At 40.6% G+C, this 22,156-nt stretch overlaps 1 protein-coding gene across 1 annotated transcript in view; it reads left to right on the top strand.

The window, feature by feature from the left end:
• Positions 1–1,429: 1,429 nt before the first annotated feature.
• The window catches only part of gnptab (N-acetylglucosamine-1-phosphate transferase subunits alpha and beta), a 22,239-nt gene continuing 1,512 nt past the window's right edge, over positions 1,430–22,156 (top strand). Inside the window, exons 1-20 of the mRNA XM_005456680.3 lie at positions 1,430–1,731; positions 2,161–2,246; positions 2,569–2,688; positions 2,881–2,931; positions 4,929–5,131; positions 6,450–6,514; positions 6,646–6,780; positions 12,839–13,000; positions 13,142–13,321; positions 13,437–13,607; positions 13,719–13,842; positions 13,929–14,144; positions 16,134–17,137; positions 17,221–17,420; positions 17,539–17,758; positions 17,854–17,967; positions 18,051–18,136; positions 18,209–18,307; positions 18,439–18,606; positions 20,139–20,229. Of these exons, the coding sequence (XP_005456737.1) occupies positions 1,570–1,731; positions 2,161–2,246; positions 2,569–2,688; positions 2,881–2,931; positions 4,929–5,131; positions 6,450–6,514; positions 6,646–6,780; positions 12,839–13,000; positions 13,142–13,321; positions 13,437–13,607; positions 13,719–13,842; positions 13,929–14,144; positions 16,134–17,137; positions 17,221–17,420; positions 17,539–17,758; positions 17,854–17,967; positions 18,051–18,136; positions 18,209–18,307; positions 18,439–18,606; positions 20,139–20,229 (3,657 nt within the window). The 5' untranslated portion in view covers positions 1,430–1,569. The remainder of the gene's footprint in view (positions 1,732–2,160; positions 2,247–2,568; positions 2,689–2,880; positions 2,932–4,928; positions 5,132–6,449; positions 6,515–6,645; positions 6,781–12,838; positions 13,001–13,141; positions 13,322–13,436; positions 13,608–13,718; positions 13,843–13,928; positions 14,145–16,133; positions 17,138–17,220; positions 17,421–17,538; positions 17,759–17,853; positions 17,968–18,050; positions 18,137–18,208; positions 18,308–18,438; positions 18,607–20,138; positions 20,230–22,156) is intronic.

Consider the following 22,156-nt stretch of genomic DNA (forward strand, 5'->3'; position numbering starts at 1 on the left):
AGTTGTTCAGAAATGTCCCATTAAGCTCCTGAAATGACATTTCCAAAGCCCCAGACTCAAGCCTATTGAAAATTTGAGGACTACGCTTAAAAGCCAGGTTTGTGCCAGAAATCCAACCAGTGTAAATGAACTCTTGTGAATTCTGCCAAGACAAATGTTTCAAGGAAGAAATATTGGAATACTACAATATAATTTATACAATAGTATAATATACCCCGTTGTACACTAAAAGCAAAAAAACCTCCTATTTTTTGAATACAGCATAAATAAAAAATAAATTCTTCTAATAAAAAGCTCAAACTGGAAAGCAGTCCTTGGTAAGTTGAAATTTGAACATGAACTGCTCATGGCATATTTTAGATAAAAACTACCATGCACTTTTCATTATAGGATAAAAGGTGCACTTTCAGCATTAGTTCATTGATTTTGAATTCCTGTGCTTTCTATACACTTATTTTAATAATTAATAATTTATTTATTTAAGTGAAACTCAACATTCATGCTTTTTATAGTCAGTAATTCATAAAAAACAGTTGGCTGTAGGGATGTATATTATCCACAATATAATATAATATAATATAAAATAATAGTCATGGTTGGGCTGTGTGGCAGGCAGGCAGAAGTGGTGGACCCAAAATGCAGGACTCTTGGAGACGGGATTTAAACTGAAAACGCAGCTTTATTGCTGGACAAACTCCTCATAAAATAAAACTCACAAAAACAAGGCAAAAACAAAACAAGACGCTGAACAGAGGTGCTGGAGGACCGGACATAACAAACACACAGCAAGTTGAGGGCACGACGCGACAGAGAGCACAGGAAAACACAGGGCTTATATACACAGGGGCATAATCAAGGAATGGGCAACAGGAGGGAGACACAGCTGGGAGAAATTAGGCTAACGAGACAGGGGAGAGGTAAAACTGAACACACTGACATGAGACATGAACTTTCAAAGTAAAACAGGAAATAAGAAACAATTCACAAAAACGCAAACTTGACACTGAGAGAGACAGGAAGAATATGACACAAAACAGAGAAGACAGTGACTTAAACTAAAGGCCAGAACACCAAATAAAGTAAAGAGAACAAAACCAAGAATAACCCTTAATACAAAATCAAACCAGCACAACTCAAAACTCCAAACAAATCATAATTTAGAAAAACAAAACAGAAATAGAAAAAGCTGGGTCACAATGACCCAGAATCGTGACAATAATATAATATAATATAATATAATATAATATAATATAATATAATATAATACATTTGATTGTATAAAATGTTTTAGGGATATGACAATCTTGAAATTTGAGATGCCGCGAGTTACTTAGTGAGAGAAGACCGTGAAGGCACCATGCATTCTGCTCCTCGCCGCCAGAGGGCAACAATGAGCTCAAGCGATGGTGGTGGCAGCCGTGCGTGTGCTGCTTCATCAGCGCTGAGGAAGAGTGACAAGCCCGGTTGTCATGTGTCTTGCTGTGTGGCAGGCGGTCAGCTGACAAATCCGGCTCCTGTGTGATGTTTACTTTCTGTTTTCAGCGCGTTTATCTGCGTTTTTCTGAATGAATGCAGCGCTATGCTTCTCCCAGGAGGACAATGGCAGTCGTGAACTCGGTGCTGAAGCTGGTGCAGAGGCAGACGTACACCTGTCTGTCCCACCGATACGGGCTGTACCTCTGCTTCGGGGGGATCGTGCTCATGATTGTTTCCGCCTTTCAGTTTGGGGAGGTGAGGTTTCTTCTCTTGTTTCAGCTCCTGTCTCATAGACACAGCCGCTTCTGCTGTCGGTTTAACTAGCGTTTACTTTCTCCTAACAGCTGTTTTCAGCACAGCACCTTCCCACCAGAGTCCACAAAAAAATCGCTTGTTTAAGCAGATCTTCCTGAAAGTAAACAGAAATGTATTGCAGATCTTTAAACGGCACGTCTCTCCAGACTGCCTCTGTTGTGTGTGTATTCTGCATTAAAACCACTACTGTAGCTCTAATTAAATAAACCGCCTGCCCCCTTTTTTCAGATGTAGTTAAATTTAGTTACACCAACTGCTACTTGATTTACATTGAATATCAGATACTAAATCTCCCAGAATGATTCAGCACTGTAGTGTGCGTGTGATTTAAAATCGTGAAATACACGGCGTGTTCTTCTGTCCATGCAGGTGGTGGTGGAGTGGAGTAGGGACCAGTATCATGTGCTGTTTGACTCCTACAGAGACAACGTGGGTGGGAAATCATTCCAAAGCAGGTAAAAGAAAACAGCCTTGAGCTCATTTCATAGATAAACTTTGTGTCTTAGAGCAAATCTATCTTGTAGGGCATTAGAAACTAAAAAATCATAAAAATCTCAAAGCACATTGCACATTTTCTAATCCTGATAGAAGACAAGAAATGTGAAAGAACCAGACAGGGTGTAGCCATGCATGGATAAAAGTTAATTTACAGAGAAGTGTGTGCTGGGGAGGAAAACGGGGTTGTGGATTTGCAGTTTAAGCGCTGTCTGTTGAATTATATGAGTGTGTGTTTGATTTATTATTTATTTGGGGGTTGGGCTTTTTTGTTTTTTGCAGGCTTTGTCTGCCCATGCCTATTGATGTGGTGTACACATGGGTGAACGGCACAGACACAGCGCTGCTGAGGGAATTGAAGGCAGTCAAAGAGCAACTGGAGGAAGAACAAAAAGCTCAGAGGTAGCTTCCTCTCCTAAAATCCAAATACAGTAAAACTCAGCATCAAGGTCAGAGCGTCATCAGCTGACATTGATTGGCTTGCTGATGCATGAAAAAAGGGAATCGTGTGATTTTTATCCACCTCTGAAATGTCATCTAGTGTTAAAATAGACTGCAACAGCCCAATAAAATATAAATACACTGTTCACACAGGGAACGCCTGGGGAGAAACACAAGCGAGACAACTGAAGTGCCAAAAGACAGGTGAGTGTGATGATGGTGTACACAGTGGGTGTGTGATCTTTGTGCTTCATGAAGTTAAATAAGATGAAGTCTTATTTGTTTAGCAGTTTGTTATTTTGAGTATATATTTAGGGCGTGTGTGTGTGTCTATCTGTGTGTGTGTAACAATCATGTGGCGACACAGTAGTGCGGGGGTTGGGACTGTTTCCTCACAGCACCTCCAGTTGTGCATGTTAGGTTAACTGTTTATTCTAAATTGACTGCTGAATGTGAGCGTGATTGGGTGTCTGTGTAAAAATAACACGTAAGTTCGGGATTTACATAAAGTGCTTGTGCTCAGTGTTTGTTGCAACACCGTCCACAAGAGTCTAATGCAATGAGAGATATGGAGAAGAAAATCTGGGAAGCTGGTGGCTGTTTTTGTGGACTTTGCCCTGTGTCCCCCACCTCGGAGGAAAATCTAAGTTTTTAGTTTGTTTTGTGAACTTCTGGTGCAGCTAATGAATATTGAAGCCTAGACTTCCTCTTCTGTGTGCCGCTCTGTGATTACAAAGAAAAATAAATAAAAAACCGAAGTCGTCAGACAGCAACTGACAGTTTTGCCATGTTTTCTTGCTCATCCTCTTTACACGGACTACACAACTTAAGACACCTGCTGTTATGCTGGTTCTACACTATATTACCAAAAGTGTTCTCTTGTCTCCTGTTTACACTGATTGAGTGACAGCCCATTCTTAATCCATAGGGTTTAATATGATCTCAGCCCTTTGCAGCTATAACAGCTTCAGCTCTTTAGGGAAGGCTTTCCACAAGGTTTAGGAGTGTGTTTATGGGAATTTTGGACCATTTCTCTAGAGGTGCATCTGTGAGTCAGACACTGATGTTGGACGGGAGGCTGTCTGCACTCCAATTCATCCCAAAAGTGTTCTGTCAGGTTGAAGTCAGGACAGATCTATGTCTATGGCTTTGTGCACTGGTCTGCAGTCATGTTGGAGCATGAAGGGGCCATCCCCAAACTGTTCTCACAAAGGTCAGAGCATGAAATTGTCCAAAATGTCTTGGTGTGCCGAAACATTAATTTTCTCCTTCACTGGAACTAAGGGGTGGAGCCCAACTCCTGAAAAAAACCCCCACACCATAATCCCCCTCTACCAAACTTTACTTTTGGCACAGTGCTTTTGTGTTTATCTGTGCAATCTAATGCAGCTAAGTACCACAGTTCTGCATCATACTGCTCGTTTGTTAACTTGCAGAGAGGTTCAAGACAGGTTGCGTCAGTGTGGGTGCATGGTGTGTTGAGTTTATTCTCAGACTTGTAGGTGTTGTGAAAAACCTGCTAAATGACTGTTAAAGTCGCAATGCAGCGGCATTGTGTGAACACCGAGGCTGATGTTGAAACAGGAAGCTGGGGTGGGTTGCACCATACGGAGGGTGTCAACTGATGGGATATCAGAGAAAAGCAGTTATTATTTTATTAACCAGAATGTTTACCATTGTTCACCATTTAAAGTTTATCATTGTTTTAGTTAGCGCCGTGATAATTGGCTTTGTTTGGTATTTATTTAAGAAAAGGGGTGGTACAAATTTTTTTAAAATCTTTTTTTTAACAAAAAAGTAAATGCATAATGATAATAATATATAAGTGTACATGGAGTTTTTGAAGAAATAGTATTTTATTATTTTATGTTTTCCTTTTGCTTAAATTATATCAGTGCACTGAGAATCTCTTTAGATATTTCCTGTGTGCTCACCGCTAAAATGTTGGTCTGAAAAAAAAAAACAGCCCCTCTCTTTATTTTCTCCTTCCTCCTTATTGTTGCCCTTTAACCGCAGATACACGAGGTGCTCAGTGCAACATTTTCATGTTTGCTAAATGTGTGAACTTCATCGATTTTATGCATATGTTTTAAACCACAGTGCAAAGGAAGTAGCTCTCTGAGTGAGTGCACAGGTGTAGATGTGCTTATTAAATCATTATTTGTTTATTTTTATCCCTTTTTCTGGCCATTTGTTCGCAGTGTTAAGCCTGAATGCCTGCTGTCCCATTGCATCATAGCGCCCATGCTGGCCCTGGATCCCGCTCTGCCGGCCAACATTACGCTCAAAGAGCTCCCGTCCCTCTCTCCCTCCTTCTCCGCTGCCAAAGAGCTGCTGCTCATGAACAAACCCTTCCATCAGCCTACCAGCTTCTCCGTGGTCGTCTTTAACTCGCAAGCTGAAGGTAAAGAAACAAAGAGGATCAGAAAAGGATGCTCTTCAAATGATTTCATTCAGCCGACTGCGTGTGGAAGTGTAGTAACTGAGCCCAGCGGGCAGTTCGTCATTAAAAAACATGTTATTTTTAACTAACGGCGTCAGTGATCAATACAGCCGCTGCAGGTGCCAGCAGCAGTTTGATCTGCAAAGATAACAGCGGCCAGGATTGAATTATTCATATTCATGCAAGAGCGTTGACGTCCACCCTCTGTGGACAGTGCTAATAGTGTGACACACCGTACAGCATGAAGAGAGACAACACCAGTGGGAGAGCCTAGTTCACAAATTAGGCTCTCCCATAAATACACTGTTCGTTTAAACCAGTGTAAGTGGAGGTGGACGGATTAAGAGATTTTCCTGATTCTATTTTAGTTTTTCTTTTTTATGTTTTACTAGCTCTCCCGACTCATTCAGGCTGTTTTTACCTTACATAGTTCATCGCACCCTTCTGGATCACTGTAGGCACTTACACACACACACACACACATTCATTTCAAAGGGGGCGGAGCTATAATTGTGAACGTTTGTGCCTTTGAAGACATGAAACTATAGCAGGAGATTAAATTTAATGATAGTGGTAACAATAGTGCAGAAGCAAGATTAAATAATCAAGATCATTGTGCACTGGCATAACACTTGTATTCAGTGCAGTTTCTAACACTAAGACCAGAATTTTGCATTCAGCTTTTGAGGAAACAACTGTGACATAATTCATCTCTAAAATGATGACGTTCATCAGTTTTTGTAAAATAATTCAGGGTTTCATTTGCTGACAGGAAAATATTCAGGCACAGCATTTAAGAAGTTTCTTGGTTTGTGGTCCACTTAAACCCAGCAGTGCTCTGCAGGAGGGGAACGAATGGGAAATGCCAAATCCTTCTTGACACTGGAGTTTACAGGGGAGCATGGATGTGAGAACGCAAGTGTCCAACTCACTGGACGTTAAAAAGGTCTTTACTGTGCCAGCTACGTAGCAGGTAGCTCAAAGCCAGTGAGTGGACTCCATGTCTCCTGTCTCCTTTATATTTGATCATTCTGCACACTAACATTAAACAATCTGAGTGTTTCCAGCAGTGAGAGGATGATCTGAATCCTCTGACAGTGCTCAGAATTCATACGTGAAAGGCATAAGTCTGATATTGCTCACTTGCTCCTGTTTTTATCTTTGTTTCCATCTTTTTTCGTTATTTTGATTTGACGATTGGAGTTTGTGTCAAAGATCGAAATATGGACACATGAAGGTGTGTGTCTGCTGCTCACCATTTGTTCATTGCTCCCTGCAGCCATTAAAGCGTATACAGATGTGTCCAAAGAAGATCAGAAATTCTCTGTGTCCAGATGTTACCTGGTAAGTTTACATCTGTTTTAGCACTTTCTCTGTGCATGTAATTAACTCTGTTATCTTTTCCATTTATAAGAGAAGGCAATAAAACATCAAAAGGCTTTTATTTTTAACCTTTGTTGTTGTGTGTCACGCAGACAACGGATAAAGAGGCCCCGGGTCTGACCCGCATGCAGACTCTGGCGTATCTGAGCGGCTTCCCTGCGTCCTTCAAGGAGACGGAGAGGTTGCGAGCCAAACTTCCATCTATCATAACCAGCAAGATCAAACAGGTAGTAAAAGTCATTCCTTCTACTCATTAAATAAGAAATCTTCTACACCACCTTCCAAGTTCAAATCCATTAAAACTTGTACTATGAGCATTAAAGTTGGTTTTAAAACAGCAGATGGCAGAGTTGCACTTTGGTGAACGTGCAGCAGACGCTGTCACTTTATGTAATTGTATTTCTTACTTTCAAACACTATATTATTTCCTCCCAGTTCCTTGCATTAATTCTTCTTCATATTATCCCTTATTTTAAATAGTAACATCAGAGTGATGCTGAAGGATGTTTGTATATCACTATCTCAATTACACCAGAGTACAGAACTATAAGATACTGTCTCATCTTTTTATAAAGCATAGCACCAAATTCTAAGAATAGTCTAATCACAGAAGTCAGATCCTCCTTGAAGAGGAGTTTGCACCTTCCTGCTAAACCTAAGTTTCACTATTTTAATCGGTGACGTTGTGTTGTGGATAAAGGGCCTCTGTTTAGCTCAACGGCCGGTGGCTTGTGTATCTAATAATTTTCTCTAATCAGAACTCTGCTTTATATTTTGAGATAGAGGAATGCCACTAACAGGTTGGGATTACTCAGAAATAACCAAGGAAAACAAACCAGGCCAGGGCTGAGTGACCCTGTAGCTCCAGCCGACAGGCCGCAGGACAGGCCTGAGTCTTCTGATAATGCCCTCATGTGGCTGATGAGAGCTAATGGGTGATGCATTAGATAAGGTCTTTCATAACTGCCTTTGTTTTTCATAGGGATTCAAAACAAATGTGTTATCAGAAAGTCTTAGAGGGCATTAAAGCAAACCGATAACTTCCAAAAATCAACCAATCAAATGGCAGCATCTCGATGTATTTAGGCATATTCATGGGTCCGTCCCTTTATGACCACAGGGTACCCATCTTCTGATGATCACAAAGCTCAAATCATCCCAAACTGGTTTCTTGAATGTGACAGTATGCTCACTGTACTCAAATAGGCACCTTAGTCACACCTTTGAGATGTGGTAGAACGGGACAAGTGGGTCCGTCTGGTATTAGACAGGTACCCGATAAGGACTACACTAATAATGATCTATAACATGTAGGTTAACTGCATTTAATCTAACTCATCATTATCCAACCCAGCTGTCCTGTCATTCCTTCCATTCGTCTCCAAGTCTGCCTCTGTCTTGCCTGGCAGGTCATGTGATAATAACTAGTGGTATTTAGGCTGTAACCTTAGCTGTCCATGCAGGGGTTAACAGGGGAGCAACTGTTTTCAGTGGCGCATTGCCAGCCAGAACGCCAAAATGTCACCAGGATTTTTCTGACCTTATCTGCACTCTTAAACACATCGTTGCATCTCAGACCTTTAAACCAACCGTTACCTGTTTGGGCTCCAGTTTTCAGGATTTATCAGTGGAACAAACTGAAGGAGGGGTGCAGGATGTGAAAAGAAGATCGGAGCTGGCATTTGTGAAGCCACACAGGAAAGATGATGGAAAGAGTGTGTGTGATTGGTGTTTAGCGGTGGAGGGATTCTAGGTACACAGGCCACCACACAATGGTCAGTTTGGATTTCAGCATGTTTCCGGGTGCTTCTTGGCCAGTTCTGTGAAAGAGGGATGATGTGCATAGTGTGGAGGGAGTGGCTGAGCGCTGAGAGGTGGCTGGTATTTATAGCTGGTGTTAGACCGACGACTATAGTGATGAAAGCTGGACCACAGCCCCGATCATCTGCCTGTGCTGTTGCCTGTCAGGTCCTGCCCACTGTGTTTGTGTACAAGTCTGCTGATGTGATTGTATTAGCGTGCGTTTTGATATGTTTAAGAAGCGTGTGATTGTCCACGTGATGTACTGTCTGCTCCATGAAGTGAGGTTGTATACAGTATGTTCACAGAAATACAGAGCAAATAAGACAGTCACAAAAATGTTGAATTTCTAAGGCAAAGTAAACCGTTTGTACATGCTTGGCCAGGACATCCTTGTAAAAGAGATTTTCTGATCTTGATGGATATTTTTTTTCCTGGTTAAATACTTATGAAATTAATATACAGATGTACAATATATCACCCAACTGTCATCTGAATGGGATAGAAAGTTTGAGCTGTGTTTGCTTTCATTACCAAGCAGTCTGACTAGGATTTAAACAACTAAAGACCAGTCTAAAGACCTGGTGTAACCAATCTTTTTCCCAGCAACTGTCGTCAGTCTCCAACAATCACTCATAGCCACTTGCAAAATACAAATTTTGACCATGGTTGCCAGATGGTTGCAGACCAGTCTCTAGGCCTGTCTGTCTTGGGTCTAGGCCTGTCAGTTTGAACCACAGTTGTCATATGGCTGAAATGGTGGACAAGTTCGTGGTTAGCATTCACGTGTCTGGAAAACCAATAAAGAGTGAGATTAAGCACCAGTAGCCATAGTTTGTGGACTGGAATTGCGATGCCAATGTAGCGGTCATCTTTTAGAGCTAAGACTGACTATGATATGTACTTGGAACAAAGGGTTGAATGCTAGCAACCCTTCAGCAAGGACTGTATAGATTCTTGACACAGAGACTGGCAGATAGATGCTAACTGGTATTTCTATAGCAAATCACAAAAACAGTCACCTCATGGTGCCTTATCTTGTAAGATAGAGACCCTATAATAATACAGAAAAAATCCCAACAATCAAACGACCTCCTTTAAGGAAGCACTTGGCGAGAGTGGGAAGGAAAAACTCCCTTTTAACAGGAAGAAGCCTCCGGCAGAAGCAGGCTCATACTTGTGTGCTTCAGTGACCCACAAAGAGAAGGACGACGCAGCTGGAGTTCAGATCGAGCTGCATGCTGCTGCAACATCCCAGTCCATCTGTTTGAAAAGATCACTCAGCGCTGGGTTAATTACTTTATCCACATTGTCAACTTATTTTTCTAGACTAATTACGTTGTCCCCAGTCCCTGCAGTGACACACGGGCCACAGTGATGAGGGTTTATTATGTGTTGAGAGTAAAATACACACGGGACATGTTAATACTGTGGTGTGGAATAACTCGCGCAGCCGCCTGGAGCCCGGGGCAGATGAGCTGATGAAATCCGGACTGTTTGGTGATTCAAAATTAAATTTCACGACAACCATTCCCCCTCTACTTCAAAACAAGAAAGCCTATCCATATATTCAGTGCTGTTTTTTTTGTTTTGTTGACAGTCTGTGTTTTCCCAAAACTAAGATAGGAAGCAGTCACATGCAATGACAGGAAAATTGAGGATTTGTCCACCTCTGGGTCAGCCGTTGGTAGCTGTGGAACCAGTTTGGTTTCATGTGTCAAGCACGCTGCAGTAAGCGGACGCTGCTGAACATAGCTCGACTGTTTATGATGATAAATGTTAAAGCAAGACTAAGGAGCGCTTAATCCTGAAACCCAGTAATAGTAGCACAAGAAGTCATTAAGTCACTGAACTGATATTAAAGAAGGATTATGATGTAATATGTTTTGTGTTTGCTTACATTAGTCTTTGTTTTTTCAGCTTTATTGACAGATACAGTGAAATGAAAAAATATGAACATTTCCAACAGTCCTTAAACCAAATGTCCTCATAACCAAATATTGTTAGTCATAATTTACTTAAATTAAAAAGGAATGTACAAAATGTTCTTATGACAAGTATCTATAGGTCAAATTACCTAAGTTTGGTTATTTGTTATGTTGATTATGATGCATTAGATAAAAAGGTTTCTTCGGAAAGCGTGCGTCTGTGTAAAGCCGCCACACACCTCTGCTTTGTGTGTATGTGCCAGTTCATTTTTGGGACTATAAAGAGTGCAACCTGATCCGTGCCTTGTTGTCTCCGGGCTGCGTCCCGCTGGGTTTATAAGTCCCAGCTAATCCGCCTCACCTAAAAACAGGAGCAGAGGAAAAAAGCAGAGTGGAAGGAGAACATGAGCTCGTGTGAAGCGACTCAAGAAGTTTTTCCTGTAAAGTAAAAGTACTAACTCCATCCTTCAATACAAAAAGTGTTCTGCATTAATATTTTTAGACAACTAGAAGTGTGCAAGTATGTAAAAAGGAGGAAATACTCAATTAATTGCTGTTAGTAGTTGTTAGCAATATTTTACTATTGCAGCTCATTTTGACTATTATACAGTGCTTAACGAATTTATTAGACCACCTCTCAGAAACACAAGAAAATACAAATATTTTGGATATTTGTCACTTACTTGTGTAAGACAAAAAAAGTGTTGTTATTTATTAGATAAATAAGAAAACTTAATAAGTTTGACCTGGCACATTGGACTTCTCTAAAAAGTCAGAAATTAACCAAACATAACATTTAAACCCTAAAACAAATGGTTTTTGTTCAGGAATGCAAACAGTTTTTGAGTAAAGTACTTGTGGGCACTGGTGGATTTACCATTGCAGAACCATAAAAGAAACATTTTGGTAAATACCAGCACTGTTAATCTTAGGGAGCTGTCGCATAAACCTTCCACTGTATCTTGGTCTAATAAATTTATTAAGCATTGCATATGTATATCTCGAGTTTTTTACAGTATTTTTATATGCAGTTTATTTGTATATAAAGATCCTAACCCTGTAATGCCTGTGCCATGAAATAATTAACAGAAAACTTAAAAACTCAAAGTATTTAAAAAAAACAGACAAATTAAAAAAAAAAAGAAATAAACTCTTTATTTGCATAAGAAAGTTTTAATTTGTATCATTTTTGTTAAATCCAGGATTATTGAGAATTTATTGCTCACAGTTTGTTTATCTTAAGCAAACATATACAGTGGTAAAAAATCACTAAAAAGCGTTAAAGGATTAAGAATATTGTTCTTTAATGGCTAAAGTGGTCAGAAAATGACGCAGAGTGAAAAAAGTGCAATATTTCACTTAAAAAGAAATGAAGCAGCAGAAAGTTTTTTGCTGTTCATGTTATGGAGGCGGTCTTTAATGTTTAAGAGAGTAGACAAAAGGTTTTTAATATCCAAGGCTGGGGGTGTATCTCACACACACACACACACACACACACACACACACACACACACACACACACACACGGCTTTGATGCCACACATAACTCCTCTGAGATCAGACAGCCATCTCCATGTGACCCCTGCTGGAGAAGATGACATCACAGAACTTTCTGAACCCTCACCTCTTTAAGCGCGCGCGCGCACACACACACACACACACACACACACACACACACACACACACACACACACACACACACGCACATACACACACTTGTGTATCTATGACTTCAGAGGACCGTGACTATCTTATCTCTCTATCAGCTAACTTTAACTGTAACTACTGCTTGCCTAACCTTTTGAGGAACTGCTTTTGTCTCCATGGAAAGACTTAGTCAGCTGGTTTTTCCAGTCAGCTTTTTCAGCTTCATTTATTGCCATCTTTCAGAATTTTCCCTCTCCTAGTCTCTGCTATAAGCTGCTTTAAATTTAAATTTTTCTCACTGTTGCATATGGAGATTTTTGCTTTTCAGCTTTAAAGGGAACCTTTTAAGTTGGTAACTCTGTCCAACTAAAGTTTAGTGCTTTTAGATTTTAGAAGGAGAATTAAGACTTATGTAAAAGATAAGCTTGTTTTTACTTTTTGTGGATTAATAAAATAATAATAAGCCTATAAAAATGTCAACAGCTCTGTGAATTACAGCTTCAGTCCACTGAGTAATATTTTATGAAAGTTTACCATCATTATCAGCTCTGTCTTTAGTGCTCTGAATCTGTAGGTTTAGCATGCTTATCAGCACCAAACAGAAGCTACAGCTGAAGATGATGAACAGGTATTTAGTCCAAAAGTGTAATTTCAACTTGATAACTGACATTTGAATAGTTAAAAATGGCAAAGTCGCTAGACGATGTGTACCAAATGTGACAGCAGATTTGTATTTAAACACCAAAAAATGTAGCCTTCTGGTGGCCGTAAGAAAGAACAAAATTAAAAGGTGTTGTGTGAATTGCAGGATCAAAAGTAGAGCCTAAACATTAGGATATCTTTATCCTTTATCCTCTTACAGTGTTATCCTATTAACACTGTAATTGAAATGTGTTTATTTGTCCCTCAGTTTGAGTTGTACTCAGAAGCCAGCATCGCCCTGCTCCACCTCAACACGCAACAGGATTTCACTGACTTGACTCAGCAGGCCAAGAAGAACCTTACACTGGATGGGAAAGAGTTAACCATCAGTCCTGCATACTTGTTCTGGGACCTCACTGCTATTTCACAGGTAGAGTCTTCTTTTTTTATCCTTTAATAATTGGCATTTGTTTTTTGTTTTTTTACACAGTATTGCAAAATGTGTGCAGTAGGCACTATATATAAGATATATAAGATGTAAAGAAAGAAGTGTTGTGTGTTTGCCCTCCAGTCTAAGCAGGATGAAGATGTATCAGCCAGTCGATTCGAGGACAACGAGGAGCTTCGCTATTCGCTGCGCTCTATCGAGAGACACGCCCCCTGGGTGCGACACATCTTCATCGTCACCAATGGGCAAATTCCCTCCTGGCTCAACTTGGATAATCCCAGAGTTTCAGTTATTACACATCAGGTAAAACTTGACCCTCAACTTCTACAATAATAAAGGTCAGCCTGGAAGAGAGAAGCTTTGCTTTCATTCATACTTTATTGTGTAAATTAGCTAACTGCTCCTTTTGGATTTCCAGGATATCTTCTTGAACAACAGCCACCTTCCCACTTTCAGCTCTCCTGCTATAGAGACCCACATCCATCGTATTCCTGGGCTCTCCCAGAAGTTTATTTACCTCAATGATGATGTGATGTTTGGCAAAGATGTGTGGCCCGATGACTTCTACAGCCACTCGAAAGGACAGAAGGTGCGAACACAACATGAAAAGTGCTCACAGTGAAGTTCGCCCTGAAATATGAGCCACCGTTTCATGTTTTAAATACTGAAAACTAGCTTTATTTTCCTCTATTCCCTGCAGGTATACCTCACCTGGCCGGTTCCTAACTGTGCAGAAGGCTGCCCAGGATCCTGGATCAAAGACGGGTACTGTGACAAGGCCTGCAACAACTCAGCTTGTGACTGGGATGGAGGAGACTGCCTGGGTAAAGATATCAACACCGTTGCGTCTTTTTTATAAATAGGCATGTTTGTGCTGTGTATATTAAATTTTTTAATCCTTCTCTAACAGGTGCAGCAGGGAACAGTCGATTCCCTGGTGGGGTCGGTCCCGGTGGGGCCGGAGGGGCTGGGGGACAGGTGTGGCAGTTTGCAGGTGGTCTAGGAGGCATAGCGGGGACATCCTACTGCAATCAAGGCTGTGCCAACTCCTGGCTGGCTGACAAGTTCTGTGACCAGGCCTGTAATGTACTGTCCTGTGGCTTTGATGTGGGAGACTGTGGCCAAGGTATGTTTTAAGCAGTACATGTAATAGTGGTTTTTGTTTGTTTTTTGGTGTTTCTTTTGGTTTTTACTATTTTTATAATATAACCCTCAAAGGTAATCAGGTCTTTCTGTTGTATTCTTTTAGGTTCAATACCTGCAAAAGGATTAATAAATTGGTTATAGGTACAAATATAACTGCTAATAATATGTAATAAAATATGGTGACAAAAATCCTTTAAAAATGTAATTTTTTAAAAATGATAATAGGTAAAATAGCAGACTGTGGTAAATTATGTTTTAAAGAATAAAAGATTTATTTTATTAACCTACTCACTTAGTTACTTTCTCATTTTATTATTTATTTACTTACTCATATACTTACTTGTTTATTTTATTGATATAGAATTTAAATTACTCTGTTGCAGATGCAGCACAAAGAATAAAAGTAAAAGCAGTATAGTCTGCACTAAAAACAAAAGACTTTGTTATACTTGGAACAGCCATATTGTCAAAATTGTCATATGCAACATGGATAAATGAAGATAACAAAAAAAAAATACATAATAAAAACTATCCCCAAAATTCAAAAATTACTGCAATTAAAGCCCCAAAAATGACATGAATATACAGTAGCTTAGAAACTATTACAATGAGCACAGCTAAATAGAAAATGTAGAAAATATTATTTTATAAAAGTGAAGAAGTTTTTCAGTTAATTAAATTTTAAATGGGACGCAATCAGGAGCTGAAATCTAGAATGAATGTAGGTGCTGTGGTATGAACTAGCAAAGACTGTGCGAATCTTTCCTTATACAGCAAAGCTGTGAGAGATGTTATACAGTGTGTTTAACTGCATGTCCAGCAAATGGTGCAGAGACTGGTCAGGATCCTGACAGAGGAAGCCAAGCAGTGTGGTGAATCAGTCAGGAACAGTATTGACGAATTTCCTCAGTGAGTAATATGGACGCATTCCAACAGCCGGCAGTTCGATAATCAGGTGACAGAAATGCTCCTTCATATCTAGGATTATGCCACTTTTCACTCACTTCTTCTTACTGCTCAGATGAATGTGTCTGTGTGCTTGAAAAGTCCCACAGTTAGACCACACTGTGGTCTTGGAAGTTTGAGTGTAACAAACAGTAATTAGATTTTTTTTGTTTATTATTGTTTATTAGTTTATTATTGAATATGTTTATAATGCTAAGATATGTTTTACCCCCCCCCCCCCCCCCCCCAAACTGGGAAAATCCTCTGTTACAGCAGCCAAATAATGATAACAAAAACCACGACATATAAAAAAAATAAAAACATATTATATTGAAATGACAAATCAAAATAAAGGAAATTATCTTAATAAGTGAAAATTAAAAAAAAAAAAAAAAATACATATACCAAATCTGTCTGTGTGTTTGTTTCTTTGTCCACCATCTCCTCCTTGACCTTTAGGAGTTGAACAACCAAACTTGGCACAAAGGTGCATCGTAGGCCCCTGAATGCTCTGATCTCTATCAGACACCACAATGTTATCATATTGCCCTCCACCCACCTAACAACAGGCTGAAATGACTTGCTTTTTGACCTTTTGCAACTATAACATCTTATGAAAGCTAAGCTATACATTATATATTATAACGTCATTATGTTGCCTAGCAAGCACCCTTTTGCATTTATGCACCCACGACACTTTATAAAAGCTTTGTAGCACAGCCAGCAGCACAGACGATACTGTAGCCAAACATGTATTAATAATATTACTAAGTATCCTATAAGAACTTAGAAGAATTGACTTGTTTTTATGTTCCGACACCATAGTCCTTGGATACACAGTCTAAATGTGCAGCGTAATTTGCGTATTAACAATAAACACGTTTATATTCTTATTTAAAGTGAACATTTTTGTTGCAACGAGCACCCTAAACATATTCTTTTGTCATTGGGGGGAAAAAAAGGCATTCGAAGTGTGTCCTTTGGGGAAGTGAGAACGTTTTGAAAGAACTCTTTTCTTTTTTAGAACACTTTGACGAGCTGCATCATGTGACCCTACTGAGGAACCAGAGCCACTACACGCTCCCTGTGGGTGAAGTCAGGCCGTATTTCAGCTTTGAGAAACTCGCTCGCAGAGTCTCCGAAGCCCACATCAGCGAGAACCCCGTGGTGCGTCACACCTCTGTCGCAAACAAGTGGAAGACCATTCACCTGCTGCTCCACCCTGGTTACAACGCGACCCAGATCCACTATAACCTCACTTTTCAGAGAGATGACGACACAGAGTTTGCCATGAGCTTCAGTGTGGCTGTCGACACCCGTGAGGTTTCTCAAACTAACGCGTCCCCGACTTCAAGCAAAGATGCAGGAAAAGAGCCAAACGGGACCCCGACCCCGGAGCCAGTGTTCCCTTTCTCTGATATTCCTGAAGACAAACGAGGGCCTAAGATCAAGAAAGGGCAGCCTGGAGATCCTCAGACCATCATAGAGGTTCCTTCTTTAAATGTGTCACTTTTACCAGCTGCTCTGCGCAAAGAGCTTCAAAAGCTGGAGGAAAAGCTTCTGATCGGTGATATTACTATGAAGGGTTACAATCTCACAAAAGCCGAACTTTTAAAGCCTTACAAGAACCTGGCTGAAAAGCATTTGATCCCTGATTCACAGCTAGGCAAAGATGATGCCTTGGAGGGAGAGGATTTGAAAGGAAAAGATGAAACTGGAAATAAAGAAGAAATCTCTAAGAAAGATGCCGCTGTGAAAGACAAACCTGTTACTCCTCTCGTACCAGTCCACATTGATGATAAACTTCTAAAAGATTTAATAACTGAAAGACCTTTCCCTCTGAAAACTGCGATTGAGAGGCCCATGACTTCAAAACTTTTAAACCGACTTTCCCCCCAAAAAAGCGCGGAGAGTCAGGCTGAGCCAGATAAGGCTGCTCCAGTGGGGAGAAGGCTCCAGCACTTCATCTCCTCAGACCGAGGCTTCCTACCGTGGGAGAGGAGAAAGTATTTCCAAGCTTTACTTGAGGTTTGTACACCCCTCAGTCTTCAATTTAAAGCTCCACTCAAAAAACTTGATTAAAAAAAAACTTCTTTGTGTTTACTCCACAGGAAGAAGAGCGTCTTGAGAGTGAGATGGCGTATGAGACCGATGGCACCGCTACCAGGCGAAAGCTTCAGGACACTTTTGCTGACTCGTTGCGCTACGTCAACAAGCTGCTCAACGGCCAGTTTGGCTTCACGTCTCGCAAAGTCCCCGCACACATGCCGCACATGATCGATCGTCTCATCATGCAGGAGCTGCAGGACACGTAAGTGATATTCTGTCTTATCAAATCAGATTTATAAAGAGCTCACATGTTTAGAAACAGCTCATCTGTTTCTAAACAGTCATTATTTATATAAACCACTCTGCTTGGTCTTCTTCAGATTCCCGCAAGAGTTTGACAAAACATCGGGTCACCGTGTTCGTCACTCTGAGGACATGCAGTTTGCCTTTTCATACTTTTACTTCCTGATGAGCGCTCAGGATCAGCTCAACGTGTCCGAAGTGTTTGATGACATCGACACCGATCACTCGGGTATTCTGTCTGATCGTGAGATTCGAACTCTCGCTACAAGGATCCACGAGCTTCCCCTAAGCCTCCAAGTTAGTCAAAAAGTCTTTCCCAGTGTACATGTCGGTAAGCAATTTCCAGCAGTTCCAGTTTTGAATTTTGTTTTTATTCTATGTGCCGTTTTTAGGACCTGACGGGTTTGGAGCAGATGCTGATAAACTGCTCCAAGACGCTCCCAACTAACCTGACCCAGCTTCACCTGGTCAACCCCACTCAAGAAGCCTACTATGATCCTAGCATGGTGAGATGTACAGCTGGCTTGACTGGGTAATATTTGTTCAGTGTTGAATTATTTGGCTGATTTTCTGTTTTCCTAATCTGCAGCCTCCTGTCACAAAAGGCCTCATCCTCCACTGCAAGCCAATCACCGAACGTATTCACAAAGCCTTCAGAGACCAGAATAAATACAAGTGAGATTTGTTTATTTCGATGTGTATGAGTAGTTTTGTATACTAAGCTGACAGATTGTTTTTGATGGACAGGTTTGAGATCATGGGGGAGGAGGAGATAGCTTTCAAGATGGTGCGGACCAATGTGTCCCACGTGGTCGGCCAGTTAGATGACATTAGGAAAAATCCCAGGTGAGGAGAACTTGATATTCCTTAGAAGCAGATGCTTTTTCATTGTTTTACCTTAATGTGGTGCAATCAAAGTTTACATCTCTGCCATCCTTGTTGTTGAACTGAGTTATTTTCTTTGATTTCACCAAAAGGAAGTTCATCTGTCTGAATGATAACATCGACCACAGTCATAAGGACGCTGCCACAGTGAAAGCTGTGCTGAGAGATTTCTACGAATCAATGTTCCCGCTGCCATCCCAGTTTGAACTGCCCAGAGAGTACCGCAACAGGTTCCTGCATATGGAAGAACTCCAGGAATGGTATGTTTTGAAGTGTAAAAGCTAAAAATAAAGGCTAAAAATATCCACTGAATTATTTCTTACTGTCTTAACTGTAGACTGTATAGAAAAGAGGAAAGGTCACCCACTGTTTTGAAGATTACTGTATTCAGATTTGGACCATTTTTGGATATAAGAGTGAACAGCCAAGTCTTTAGCTTGATATTTAGCAAGTTATATCCATTAACTGCCATCTAATAAGTGCTAACTTCTAAATAAAATAATATCAGAGTTTAAGTTGATAGAGATCTGTCGATAGAGTTACACAGGAAGAAAGTTGGTATAAAGTTGTTAATAAAAATGCTAAAATATCCACCAATCAAGCAGAAACAGAGCCAAGAGATTCAGTTCAGTGGTTTGAAGTAGCAGAAATGATGTCTCACAAACAGTTAGCAACTTCTAGCCACCTGTTACAGCACATATACAGCCTTTACCATACCTCTACCTTTGTCATGGATTACTTTTAAGCCTTAATTAAAAGGGTGAGTTATTTAAAAATTTGCGTCTGTAAAGTTTTTAACGTGCAAAAGTATGGCGGTGGACTCACTTTTGGAGTGAGCATCAAGTGGTCATTCAAGGAACTGCAGTTTTCAGCCCCAGAGGTCGCTGCTGGGCTAAAAAACATTTAGATTAGACTCCTGAAAATATCGAAGAATTCAAATTTTTCATCTCTCTGATTCAGTGAACACAGATTTGTGGAAGCTGATCTCCCCTGTAACATTGAAATTTATGGATGAACTGCCTTTAGGGTACATTTAAAATGTAAGCTTTGTCAACTGCAGTGAGGAGTAGGTCACCAGAACAGTAGTGAATATTTTTAATGGTTTTTAATGGTATATTTGAAAGCTTTGTCTATTAAATATCCATAAATAACAGGAAAATGTGTAGTTTTTTTGTCAAATATGGCAACACCTTTTGGCTACAAGAACTGAGATGCTTTAAACTTAGGCATGCACACAAGTATAACTTTAAGCTCTGAGTCCTTCCCACACAGTCGAGCTTTTTTCCCCATTCATACTAAGGTATGAATTTGTGTCTGTCACCACGTAGGACAGAGTGTGGCCAGGTTGGACCAGTGGGAATCCCTCTGGAGAGTTACAGGGCTCTTTGTCAGGGATCCTGCTCCTGCATTCAGGGCGCTTCACCAATGCAAGCCTCACATAGAGGCTTTATAATTAGACCGAGCTGCTTCAGATGAATCACTAGTTTTAAGATGCTTGTAAGATCATTAAATGGCTGAGACTATCAACTCCACCCCTTCCTTTCCACATCTATTTTCCATGTCTGTTTGTAAGCTTGACAGGCAGATGGTGTTGGGTGATGTCACCTTGTCATTCCATTGCCTGGCTGTCCTCCGCGTACTGCATGCTTCCCCCTTGTTACATCACACCTTATCATCCCCTGACCTGCCACTGCGAATGTTTATCTAATGCAGAACAATCATTTGACGCCTGCGTCTGTACCTGTTGGAGTTGAAGTTTTTTGTTAACTGATTGAAATGTGTTGTTTCTCAGGCGGGTGTATCGGGACAAGCTGAAGTTCTGGACCCACTGTGTCCTCGTGACACTCGTCATCTTCACTGTCATATCCTTCTTCGCCGAACAGGTCAGTGTTCACCATGAACCACGCTCGGCTCATTTAGACATTCAAAGAAAGGTACACACAGAATTTGCTTGCACACCTCTCCATTTCCATGATTCACGCTTGAGTTATGATAACAGCCTTCGCTACTGAAATTCCTCTCCGAGGAGCGTCCATCTCATGTGTCGAGCTAGTATGACCAGCTATGTCGTGACCTGCCTTTATCGAGATGAAAGACCCCAGCAGCCTTTTATGGAAGGCAAGACTTGACTGTCTTTGTTAACTTGGATCAGACAATTCCTGCTATATCTTGAACTTTCAGAAAAGTTGAATTTCAAGCTGGAATAATATACAGAAAGGACTTAAAATCATTTTAAAAGCAGGAAAATATTATTGGACACATTTCACATTCTTCCTCTTTGGTGTTGGAAACGGTTTAAAACAAATGCCACGAGTTGTTTAACAAGTACTAGTCGACTGTTCTGAGGCAGCTTCCTAATCCAGAGGTTTCCGGTTTCTCCTCAGCGAACTAAAAGAAAGGTTAATAGTTGCAGTGACCTTAGGAGAATTTCCCTCACAGAAACCCACGGGACCAGTGTGTCACACTTGTCCTGTGTCGTTGTCACTATACACAGACTGACTTTTGATGTCTTTCTGGCACTATCCGAATCTGGCTGCCCTTCTGTTTATGTCAGAGTTTAGATTAGAGAGATCAAATGTGTCTTCACTCCTCAGAGGGAGGTGATTTTACTCGGCTGCTCTATGTCTAAGATTATCTTTGCTTTCTTGGGTTACAGACATCTGAGGGGACTCTGGTGTCAAAGCCTTGATTGGTGAAATTAATAGTTTGACATTTTGGGAAATATACTTGCAGTCTGGGCACAGTTACATGAGAACATTGATGCCACTTATAACCATTTGCTGTTGCTAAAAAACAAATGAAAAATGGTGCCAGTGAGGAGGTCGAGACGTGGAGTCAAACTGCCGACCTTCTGATTTATAAACCTTTGCTTTACCACACACACAGTGTATCCTTTTGACAGTCGTGGAAAATGAAATGACTGCAATTTCCTGTACCATGATTTAAAAGTTGTGTTTTCCTATTTTTAATAAAGAAAAATATTATTTTAGATACAAAAGAGCTGCATTTGGCAGCAATAACTTGAGCTAGATATTTTCTGTATGACTTTCTCAGTCTCACACATATTGCTGAGGAATCAGCATTAATTCATGCACAGCTCTCTTAAGGTCTCTGCACAGCATTTAAACTAGGTTGAGGTTCATTCTTCCCTTTTTCAGCCTTTCTGCTGTAGATTTACTGCTGTTCCTGACCCAGTTTGGGCCGAGCTTTAACTTTAGGCCTCACACTTGACTCTAGATTATTTTGGTATACAGAGGAGTTCATGGTTGGCTCAATGCCTCCAAGGTGCCCAGGTTCTGTGGTCACAAAACAAGCACAAATGACTACCCCTCCGCCACCGTACTGACAATTGGCATTAGGTGTTTGTGCTGTGTTTGGTTTTCTACTGACACGGTGCTGTGCGTTATAGCCAAATATCTATACTTTGTGGTTTGTTCAACTTTGCAAACCTAAGCTGTCATGTTCTTTAAGACTGAATAACAAGCCATACTTATTCAGTCTTTTTCTAATTGTGCTGTGATGAACTTTAACATTTAACATGCTAACTGATGCCTGTAGAGTCTAAGATGTAGATTTCGGGGGTTTTGCAGTCTCTCCGTGAGTCACATGGTCTGATCTTGGAGTGAATTTGCTGGGACAACCACTCCTGGGAAGATTGATTCACACCTGAATTTGCCTGCGAACTGCCTTGACCTTTTCTTTGCTTTTATAGAGCTGCTCACATTTGCTGATGATCATTTAATTAGGTGCATTATAGATTGGATAGATAGATCTCTCTCTCCTCCATGTCTGTTCAGAAGGAAGTTAATG

Source organism: Oreochromis niloticus, linkage group LG17, assembly GCF_001858045.2.
Source record: "Oreochromis niloticus isolate F11D_XX linkage group LG17, O_niloticus_UMD_NMBU, whole genome shotgun sequence".
NCBI classification, from domain to species: Eukaryota; Metazoa; Chordata; class Actinopteri; order Cichliformes; family Cichlidae; genus Oreochromis; species Oreochromis niloticus.